The sequence below is a fragment of the Myotis brandtii genome, unplaced genomic scaffold, assembly GCF_000412655.1.
Source record: "Myotis brandtii unplaced genomic scaffold, ASM41265v1 scaffold363, whole genome shotgun sequence".
Taxonomy (NCBI): domain Eukaryota; kingdom Metazoa; phylum Chordata; class Mammalia; order Chiroptera; family Vespertilionidae; genus Myotis; species Myotis brandtii.
Window position 1 is genome coordinate 4,411,284 of NW_005363938.1, and position 11,525 is coordinate 4,422,808.

Here is an 11,525-nt window from a genome sequence, read left to right on the forward strand (position 1 = left end):
AAAAAAATGTAGCTGCCCATACAGCAGCAAGATGCCTTTCACCTGTATGAAAAGTATCGTCACTGGTGCATGCAGCATCCCAGATTGCAAGAGGGATGTCTGACTGCCGGTTTAGGCCCAATCGCCATGGGATCGGGCCTAAACCGGCAGTCGGACATCCCCCGAGGGGTCCTGGATTGCAAGAGGTTGCAGGCCAGGCCGAGGGACCCCACCAGTGCATGAATTCGTGCACTGGGCCTCTAGTATAATAATATAAAGCCTCAATAATTAAGAGGTATGCAAGAGTAGATTATTAGCCATTGGTCAGCTATTGACCCTTGGTTCATCTTTATCCTTAAAGGAGAACCTGTGACTTTTATTTATTTTCAACATATATGTTCTTCTATTACAAAATTTCTTGCATTGGACTAGATAATTTTTAAGAACTGTTCTAGCTCCAAAAAATGGTTCTATGATCTTTATTTCTAATGAGTCTTTTCTTTTTAGGTCATCAAAGGTTAAAGAATGCAAAGTTAGAAATTCCTTTATTTTGAAAACTAAGAAATATATATTTGATTGTACATATGCGGGAGGAAAAAAACATTTTCCTCCCACCCTTTTAAATCCTGGCTGGACTAATAATCAAATTAACATAGGACAAATTGATAGGAGAAAATGACCAAATTTATTATGTATGTTCCATAAGAATATGAGACCCTAGGATGTACCTGGCAGTTAAGGCTTCTATGCCATCTTAAGCCAAAGAGAAGGGAGAGTTGTGGTTTGGGACTTCAAAGGCAGCAAGGCAATTCACATGGAGATGAAAAAGCAAACATTTGCTAAAAAAAAAAAAGTGTTTGCTGGGCCATCTTTAATAGTGAGACACAGAGAGGACTTTGACCAAACAGGCCTTGCTTCCCGTCTATGGCACCTGGTCCGTCTTACACTGTAGTTATCTTTGCCAATAGCTCCCTTCCTGTAGCATGTCCTCTATCTAAATTCTCTTAGGCAGTTAGGGGAAGTCTTTCATTTCCTAAAAATAACCAATTTAAAGTAATGTCTCAAAAATCTTGATGACTGTTCCTCCTATTGCCTTCAGTCCTGGCACTAGGATTTTAGGTCATCATATATTAAAATCTGATTTTCTTCACTCAGAGAATATTAGGATGATGGGATTATCTGTTTATTCTCTGAAATTTGTGGAATCAAACACTTAAAAAAAAAATTTGGGGTGGCAAACTCACTTTCCCTCATATACTATTACAGGCACCGTTTTATTAAGGGTTTTTTTGAGTGGGGAGAGGAGCTTGTATATGTTATAATTTAGTTGTCCATAGAGTCGGATTGTTCTGGGGTTGTTGGTGGTTTTTTTTGTTGTTGTTTTTTTGTCTGTTACTAATTAAAACTTGCCCACCATGGAATCCATGAGGAAGAACTGAGATTATTCTTCAGTTATTTTGAAAACTACTTATAAAACCAGCTCAGCGTTCAATTTATATTTTGGCACATAGGTAACTATTTTAAGATGGTGATCTCCTCTTCACTACATGCTTCTGATTATGACCAGGCTAAGGCAAGTATGTCTTCTTTGCCCACTGTACTGAGCTGGGAAAATTCAGAATGAAATGAATAATCCTGAATATTTATCACTGGCAATGAAGGAGTATTTTTTCCTTCTGAGTTAGAATGCACGTTAATGTGATTTGCTTAATCTCTATAATTTACCAATCAGATTTGTAATTTTTGTGAAGACATTGATCAATTAATTCTAAATGCAAAAGTTAAAGAATTTAATATCATTTGGGGGTAACCCATGGGGGCAATAACAAGAGATCCCTCCTTCACCAGAAAAGAACCTGAAAGCATGGGGCACGTGGATGAGAGCGGAGGATTGCAAAGTGATCTTAAGGAGCCTGGCTTCCTCCCTCCCACCACAGGTTGCCCTTGCTCTAACCCCTACCCCCTGACCCTTTGGTGATGTTCTAATTCAGTTGCTATGAAGTTTGCCTCCAGGAAGGGAATTCACTAATCAGTTCAACTGAAAATCATCCCTAGAGGGTTATGTCTCACTGTACATATTAGTAGATTGGTATGCTTGCTCATATGCCTCCAGCTCTTCACAGTGAATTAGAATAAACCCATCTTCCCAAGTCCTGCCAACTCTGGGACCACGATGGAAAGCCTAGGTAGTGTTGATATAAATTTTTTCAGCTTTGATTCTAGAAAACTGCTTTTGGAAAATATGTACATTTCAAAATATTTTTAGGATTTCAAATGCATCACTAAATATAAAAATAAAGTACCTGGAGCAGATATGAAAGAAGGTGTTTGAAGAGCTGATACCTTTTGCAATAGGAAGTCTTAAGGAAAGTTAAAGACAGATGCCAATTGTCAACCAATTTAATCACAATTTCATGTTAAACAAATAGAGACAACGTATGTCCATACTTTCCTCCACACAATACACAGTGAATGCCATTTGATACTCATTTTCCTAATGGTTTGCTCTGGTAAGAAGAAATACCCAGCAGAAGCTTCAGTTTTGATCCTGATGCTGTGTGGCCAAGAAGTCCCACCCTCATGGTCCTGTGTGCTTCCCGAGAGGTGGCAAATCGCCTTTATAGTTCAGAGAGCTCCTGTGATTCTGCGAGTCACTGTCTCCCACTGCTGTGAAGGTGTGCTTCCTTCATCTCTCAACCCGTTCTCCCTGTGGCATCTCGGGTGTCTTCATACCCAGGTTTCCCTCACTTTCAGCGAGTTTTGCAAGAAGCCATTCATACACATTGTATGCGGGAAACGTATTTATACGTTTTACGTTGACTGGTAGTAAGTAGAGCACGGGACACGTATTAATACGTTTTTTATAGACTAGCGGTAGAATTCGGGTAACGTATAAATACGTAAACTAAAGTTATCGTAATTTTACTGAACGTTGCCATTTGCGCAAAAAATTAGCAAAAATGGCACGCACCACGCGCCACCTGTTAGCGCGCGATAAAAACTACCCGCAAACAATGTATTCAGTTCACTGGTCCTATCCTCTGCCACCTTTCTTGACTTTATGTGAAGAATCAGCATGCCCTAATCGGTTTGGCGCAGTGGATAGAGCGTTGGCCTGTGGACTGAAGGGTCCCAGGTTCGATTCCGGTCAAGGGCATGTACCTTGGTTGCAGGCACATCCCCAGTAGGGGGTGTGCAGGAGGCAGCTGATCGATGTTTCTCTCTCATTGATGTTTCTGGCTCTCTATCCCTCTCCCTTCCTCTCTGTAAAAACTCAATAAAATATATTTAAAAAAAAAAAAAGAATCAGCAGTGCAACCACATATCCTCATGTTTTTATTTTAATAGTCATTAATGTTTACCCATAAAAATGGCTAGTATAGCTATAGAAAGGTACGTTTACATGTTACATATATTAAAATAACTTTCGATTGCATCTGATAATTTAAAAAAAATTAGTCTTATTCTGAAAAACTTGTTCCGAGTATGGAGGAAATTTACTGATTGTTGTGACCATCCTAATTCAATGTCTGAACCTTGTTTTTTTTTCCTTGCAGGGCTCGTGCAATTCGCTTCAGACAGGATGGTGATGAAGCTGTTGGAGGATTCTTCTCTCAGATTGGGCAGTTATACATGGTGCATCATCTTTGGGGTATTTATTGTTTTATTCCTTCATTTTTGTGTTACTGGGACTTCACAGTTTATTACTAAATAAAATGTACTAGGCAGTAAAGGGTATCTCAACTCAGTCATCTGAAACTGTAGCAAATGCAAATGTCACAATGGAAGCTAAGTTCTGGGCTGTCTGGAATGAGAGGTCAACAGCAAAAGTGTCCATAGACTTCTGGTAAACTGATCATCCAGGAGGGAATAATGGTGAAAGGAATCAGAGAGGTGAAGTCAGCAACCATGGCAGAAGCAAGATGGTAAAGCTACTGAGTGCTTCACGGCATGGTCCCTACCATCCTTTCTGGACCCTGCACCCTCTCCATTGCTGCCTCAGAGACAGCTCCCTGCACGTGAACTCACTGCCTGTCGGGGTCTTGTTCTCATCTGGCCTTTTCCTTCTTCGGTATCTTTCAGGCCTGACTCAGTGTTCCCCCTCCCCCCGAAGTGCATGTCACTCTCCTGAGCCCCAGTAGTCACAGCTGTGGCTATCTGTGTCTATCTCCCTGCTGGAACAGGAACATTCTGGGCACATTTGTAAATGGTTATTAAAGTTTAAAGAAATGAAAAGCCTAACTTATTTCCAGACCATATCAATGAACTAAGGGTGAGTTTGACCTGTTTGGTCCCACCAGGTGCCACACCCTGCCTGCTGTGTTGGCTTGTCTGGGTTACAGAGGTACGGTGACCTACAAAGGTGAATGACATGCCCCGAGGCAGCGTGTGATAACACAGGGCGAAAATTAATAAAAGGTGGAATAGTAGCTAAACTTAGGATCTAGATGGGATTGGCAGGTAACCGTGGGAAGGAAAGACTAGAACAGTGATGGAGACATGAGAAGTTAGAAAAAGGGCTCAGGAAACTACAAAGAGCAGACTGGCTGAATGGTAGAGTATGTACCAAGGGCCTAAGACTGATGGTTAAGCTGAGGTAGAAAAGTAGTTTTTACATTGTGTTCCTGGAGCAACCTGCAAACCAGGGTCTGGAGAGGAGACCCCCCACCAATCACTGCTTCAACCAGGTGCTCATCTCAGCTGCACACGTGGGGCTTCCCGGGCATTTAGGAGACTGAAAACCTTGCACCCAATGACAGATGCCACAAATAACCCGCATCTCCACGGAACCTCGGGGACAGCAGTGTCCTGGGTTTTTCGCTAGCTGAGATTTGACCTCATAAGTGTAAGCGTTTTCAAATGTAGTAGGTTTGGAGACAGAACTTTAAGAAATGTGTTGTGTTCCTGCCTTTTAAGATTATATAAATCTAACCTTCATTGATTTGAGGTAGGGGTGGAGTCGTTTTTATGTTTTAAATAGTGTATGGTCTGTCCAGAGGATATAAACTGAAAAGTCAGGCCTCTTCACTCTCGTCCTCTGAGCTTGGAGAGGCCTCCGGGAGTGGCTCCTGCACATCCTCCTAGACATACTCCATACATGAGCCGCACAGGGATGTACTTGATAGGTCAGGGTCACCATGTGCTTTGACTCCCAACCGGAGGTCACACCATGTGCACACTCCGTTCACTTCCATGCCCACAGCATGTCTGAATGGGGACGCCCAGGTGAAGGAGTCAGGAGATAGACACAGGCAGGCACTAGAGTGTGAGGGGCAAAGCTCCGACAGGCTGTGGCGGACACAGGACAGTGCCTTTAACTCTGTCCCATGGAGAGGATGCGAGGCTTCAGGGAGCAACAGCAGGGTGAGAGTTCCACCAGGATCCGCCTCACGCAGACAGAGGCCAGGAACAACGTGATTTCAGTGTCCAAGAGAGGCCAGACTCTACTCCTGTGTCTTCTTAGGCAGTGCCCTTCTCCCTCCTCCTTCGTCCCCAGTCTGTGTCGCAAGTGTTCACTCCCCGCTTCCTAGTTTATACAGAAGAGTATTGAGATATGCAGAGATGAATTCTCAATTACCTGTCTTTGAAACTCACCCTCACTTTGCCCAAAGTTGGTACTAAATTCCCAAAGTAGTCTCCGTGAAAACTGGATGAGCAGCTGGGTCAATACTTAGTGGTGTACGAGTGGAATGTAGGGCATTCTGTTTGGTTTACATCTTGTTTTTTTTCTGTGTGGTTATTTCAGCTTACAAGGACCTTCAGACAAGGGAAGATATACGGAACGCAGCATGGCATAAACATGGCTGGGAAGAATTGGTGTATTATACAGGTACTATTTTATTCTTCTCACATTATTGTTTTATTATCATTCACCTCGAAGCTAATATGTACTTTTTTCTTTTTCTTTTTTTTTTTTAAGATATATTTTATTGATTTTTTACAGAGAGGAAGGGAGAGGGATAGAGAGTTAGAAACATCGATGAGAGAAACATCGATCAGCTGCCTCCTGCACACTCCCCACTGGGGATGTGCCCGCAACCAAGGTACATGCCCTTGACCGGAATTGAACCCGGGACCCTTGAGTCCGCAGGCCGATGCTCTATCCACTGAGCCAAACCGGTTAGGGCAATATGTACCTTTTTAAAATAGTATATTGTTCTAGATGGTGAATTATAAGGTTGGGGTGGCAAGGGAGTCAAATTTTTCTTTAATAGTTACATCACTTTTTTTCAATAAAGAAGAATATTCATTCTTTAACGTATGTAGTTGTCTGGTACAGTTTTCAGACCCTTGTATGTTGTAAATTTTACATCATTAGTTTTTTTTTGCACATTTCTATATTCTCTGAAAATTTATTTTAAAAATTTCCTAAGCTTTTCCTTTCTCAACAAAATTGTGCATTCACAAAATCATTAAATTTTAATACAGCAATTAAAAAGTAATTTTGAAATTTAACTTGATATTTAGACTTTCGTGTATGTGTTTGTATATACATGTATACCTGTGATGCATGTATAACCACATACATCTGTACTATGAAAGCATGGCTGCTTGATCTTTATAAGAAAAATAGGGCTAAATACAACCTGGCCTACCAATATAGGTAATAAGTACCAGCCATGTTGCATGTAAGTACATTTATGCCCATGTACTGCCAAAAAAATCAAGGAGTAATTTGTTCTAGAAAATAAGACATATAATTGTGTCTTTTGCTGCTTATTCTTACACTTCCATCAATTTTCAGAGGTGTGTTCTACTCTGCAGTGAGTTTTATAAGTACAGTGTAGGAATACAGTTAGGTGCAACATTATTTGCTTTTATATAAATTTATTTTAGTTCAAAGAACCTTTTGAGAAAACACTATTTTCCTAATTTCCTACAAGTTACACACATCTCTAGACAGAATCTGTTATAATTTTAATAACATTTTATAGGATGCTAGCTGATCTGTCATTATCTTGTATTTTCCAATATTTTATTCTGTGATTTCAAGCAGCACAACCCTGAACATTCTCAGAAACCTGTTTGTTGATGTATATTTACCATTATCTGTTCAGAAAAGAACAAGCACAGTAACCTTGACCCTGTGTTCAGTTCCACTTATTCAGGAAATGGAATCCAGAATCATGATCCCACAGAAGACCTCTCCCCTCCAGTAGAGCTGCAGAGTTTAGATGTGCCTACATAAATTCATGTGACAAGTATTTGTCATAAATTAATTTTAACTGTATATCAAGTGAAAAACACTGAAGTGTAAACTGCTGTATATAGCTTATGAGAGATCCCTTTTCTTTAAAAATTACCTAAGTCTAAGAAAAGGAAACTTACAGTTTGATTGTAACAGTGCTCTGTAGTCCTCTTTGAAACACCCCTGTGTTTGTTGAATAAACCTGGTAATACTGAACCATCCTTCCCACCCTCCAGGAAAAGAGGGCCCAAATTAAAAATTTGAATCCTCTCTAAATAAGAATCTAACCATGAAAAAAATATTAATCATTTCTTTTAAAAAGCAAATCTGTCTTATAGTTACAGATTTTTAGACAAATTTCTTGTATCAGGAAGAAATACAAATTTTGTCATGTTTCTCTGGCAGTTTTTTTGAGTCTCAGACTAAGAACAAATTATGAGTAAACCCAATCTGACTGTTTTCATTCACTCCCATTTTCAATCAGTCGGCATAGTGAATGTCATTACTAAGCTGGTCACGCTGCCAGGGTACATTGAGGCTGATTCCGTCCTTTCGCAGCGTGAGGTGATGTCTCTATATGAGAGGGGAAATGGCTTGAACCTGTATATCATGTGATTTTGAAATGGACACCTTGAATAGTACTAATTTTTATTTGTAATATTTTTCTATAACAAAATGAGAAGCACTTGAGAAAGGTTTTATTTTATAAACAATCATTCATGACCTCAGATATTGTCCATTCATATTCTAGTAAGGTCACAGCAGATACTTCCACAATCATGCATGAGGAGTGGTGTGTGCTGAGATTTCAATTGGCATAAAGCTGCATACTTGTCTAGCTCTGTTTGATTTCGTTTTTTAATATAGTGTGCCAGTTTTGTGAATGTAATCATGTAAAAGTCCTCTTGAAATGAGAAATTGTCTGATCCCCAAATTAAGTAATTTATGTGTAAAATAAAGTGTGACTAAATCTCATATCAAATTTCAAACTTTTACATGTGAATGATTTTCTCCAAGAACATATAAAAGTCAATAAAATTCTCTGACTTTTCACATATGACATGATTGCGATCTTTTTTATGAACTTGTGCCGAAAATGACCCTGTCGCTCTTGAAAAATAGCTTGTCCCAGTTCAGGGGTCATATGTGAGTCTACAGAGTAAAATACAGTCAAACCTTGGTTCTCAGACATCTCCCAAGTTGATCACAGAGAAAATGTCTTGCTTGTTAAACAGACCTTTCATATGGGTACATCATCATGACAAAAGGCATCTCTCCGTTTACTGCTAAATCTCCCTTTGTTAAAATCCCAAGAAATTGTGATGTGAATATTTTTGTGGGTGTTTTTGCTCTTGTTGCTGCTAAATGGATGATTAGCACAATTTAAAGCATAAAGAGGCCATCATCGAGTGCTAATGTTGCTAAGGGTGTGAAAGAAGAGGTAGAAAAACTGTTGAAAAGCAGTTTGCTGGTGAAGCTAATTTATCAAAGTATCACTTTATTTTAGCATTTCCTGCCCACTTTGTGAAATCCTTTTATTAAACCCCTGAATAGAATAAATTGTATTCTTTTGTACCACTATTAATTTTCGGGCAATATTAAAAACTTCTGATCTCATTTCCCATTTATTGAGTATAAGTCTGGCGAATATTACTTACATAAGCCAACTCATTTTTAATGGTCATTCATGTGATACCACCCTACTGCCTGAAAGGGCGAGGGGTAGGCCCTCCATCTTGCCCCAGGGTAAGTGCTACGCCCTCCATCTTACCTTGGCCATGTGCTTGGCAAGGAGCTTCTTCCCGGAAGTCTAAGCCTCTGCTAGCCACACCCAGGAACAAGACACCGACTTGTGCCTGGCCAATCGGCAAGGCCCACAGCCCTTTCTCCTCCCCTTACTCCAACCCCCTATAAAACCCCTCTCCACACAGAGTTCTCTCTCTCTGCTTCCTGCTGCTGTGTCGGCGAGGTGGGGGAGCCGAGCTAGCTCGAATACAGACTCTTATGCTTTTGCATCGGACATGGCTGGCTCCCTGGTGTGGTTTCTTGGGAATCTTGAAATCTGGGCATAACACTGCCTTTAAAAGGCCTCATGGACCCACACTTGGCTGAACCTGCTTCTTCTCTCTTATTCTCACAACTGCCTTTTTCAGTTCTACATTAAACTTTTTTTCTTAAATTTATACTTTTGATTACTGGCTGAGACATAGATGTTTGATAATATGTTTGATGAATCAATAGAAGGAATGAGAGGAAATAAAAGGAGAGAGAAAAGGAAGGAAGGAATAGAAAGTATGGAGACTGTCAGCTCTCATTAGAAAACAACTGGGACTCTCAGAAAGCAGGGCAGGGACTTTATTCATACACATTTTTTAAAGAATAGTTCATTGAATTTTAGAAGAGGAAGGGAGAAACATTGATGTGAGAGCATAACATTGATCAGCTGCCTCTTGCACACCCCCAATCCCAGGATCAAACCTGCAACCTGGGCTTGTGTCCTCACTGGGAATGGAACAGGCAACCTTTCAGTGCACGGGGCGATGCCCAACCAATGAGCCACACCGGCCAGGGCTTTAGTCATACTATTTTTGATGCAAGTTCCTTAGAAATTAATATGCCTAAAGCTCAGTAAAAATTCAAAAGGAAGGCAATAAACATGGATAGAATTATGTTCAGAATTAGAAACTGAGCAACTAGTACTAAAACTTTTCCCAGAGTTCAGTGACCATTAAAAATGAAACTTGAGCCGAAACCGGTTTGGCTCGGTGGATAGAGCATCGGCCTGCGGACTGAAAGGTCCCAGGTTCGATTCCGGTCAAGGGCATGTACCTGGGTTGCGGGCACATCCCCAGTGGGAGATGTGCAGGAGGCAGCTGATCGATGTTTCTCTCTCATCGATGTTTCTAACTCTCTATCTCTCTCCCTTCCTCTCTGTAAAAAATCAATAAAATATATTTAGAAAAAAAAAAAAAATGAAACTTGAGCCCGGCCAGAATGGCTCAGTGGTTGAGCCTCGACCTATGAACCTGGAGGTCACAGTTCAATCAGTCAGGGCACATGCCTGGGTTGCAGGCTCCAGTGTGGGGCGTGCAAGAGGCAGCCAATCAATAATTCTCTCACATCATTGATGTTTCTCTCCTTTCCTCTCTGAACTCAATAAAAATACATTTTTTTAAAAATATTTTTTATTGATTTCTTACAGAGAGGAAGGGAGAGAGATAGAGAGTCAGAAACATCGGTGAGAGAGAACCATCGATCAGCTGCCTCCTGCACATCCCCCACTGGGGATGTGCCCGCAACCCAGGCACATGCCCTTGATCGGAATCGAACCCGGGACCCCTCAGTCCGCAGGCCGACGCTCTATCCACTGAGCCAAACCGGTCTCGGCCATTTTTTTTAAAAATGAAACAAATTTTTTGCAAAACAGGCCTTCCATTCTAGGAGGTCAGATTTCATCTCTGCTGGATTAATATATATTGACACCTGTGATCACAATGTTAATAAGCTCCTGGCTTGACTCTAGTGAAGCAGATAAGGAATGCTGTGGAATCATGGCCTGGGTTCCAGCTCTGAATGCGACCATTAACGGTTGTGAGCTCGTTTCCCATCTGTTAAAAAGAGGACCGTGATTTCTATACTGCTGGCCTCAGGGTCGTGATGTTTGCGAGAAAACATAAAAACATCTTGGAAAATGAAATAAACAGTGTGACCGGTGGTCAGATAACTCCCCACGTTTTCTGAACCTGATCATAAAGATCCTGAGGCAAAAGCCATCGTGTATGCGCCATCCCTTCTGAGGCTGACCACCAGAATCCCTGCAGCCCTGCCCCAGATCTAGCATCCTGCCCCCTGCTTTTGGGAGTGGCAGCCAGGTGGGCCTCCCTAGGTGGCAAGCAGAAGCACTTGTCTCCAAGTACAAGAGAAAGAAGGATCACAGCAGGAGTCTCACCTAAGGAGGTGGGGGTGAGGAAGGGGATGAAGGCCACAGGGCTGCCTTGGTTTTCTAAGCAAATAAAAGTTTTGAGGGACTTGTTTTAACTTAATGCCATGACACATTTCAGTTCTTAATGTTATGACTCCTACTCCTCCCTGTTTTGTTTACATAAGCAGTGTTGATAATCAGCAAGACAGACGTGTCGCAGGATAGGAAGACACGTAATACCGCCGCCTCTTTGAGCCCCGTCCCAGTGGAGCCACATACATCACTCCCGGGAGAGCCATTCTGTAGCGGTTTCCCATGAGTCAGAAAAGCATGATACTTACAATAAAGAACTTTGGCCGTAACTGGTTTGGCTCAGCAGATAGAGCATCGGCCTGAGGACTCAAGGGTCCCAGGTTCGATTCCGGTCAAGGTCAT

At 41.4% G+C, this 11,525-nt stretch overlaps 1 protein-coding gene across 1 annotated transcript in view; it reads left to right on the forward strand.

Moving 5' to 3' along the window:
* The window catches only part of GBAS (glioblastoma amplified sequence), a 31,466-nt gene extending 23,238 nt beyond the window's left edge, over window positions 1-8,228 (forward strand). Inside the window, exons 9-11 of the mRNA XM_014544396.1 lie at window positions 3,537-3,631; window positions 5,726-5,809; window positions 7,075-8,228. Coding sequence (XP_014399882.1) covers window positions 3,537-3,631; window positions 5,726-5,809; window positions 7,075-7,139 — 244 coding nt within the window. The 3' untranslated portion in view covers window positions 7,140-8,228. The remainder of the gene's footprint in view (window positions 1-3,536; window positions 3,632-5,725; window positions 5,810-7,074) is intronic.
* Window positions 8,229-11,525: the final 3,297 nt, after the last annotated feature.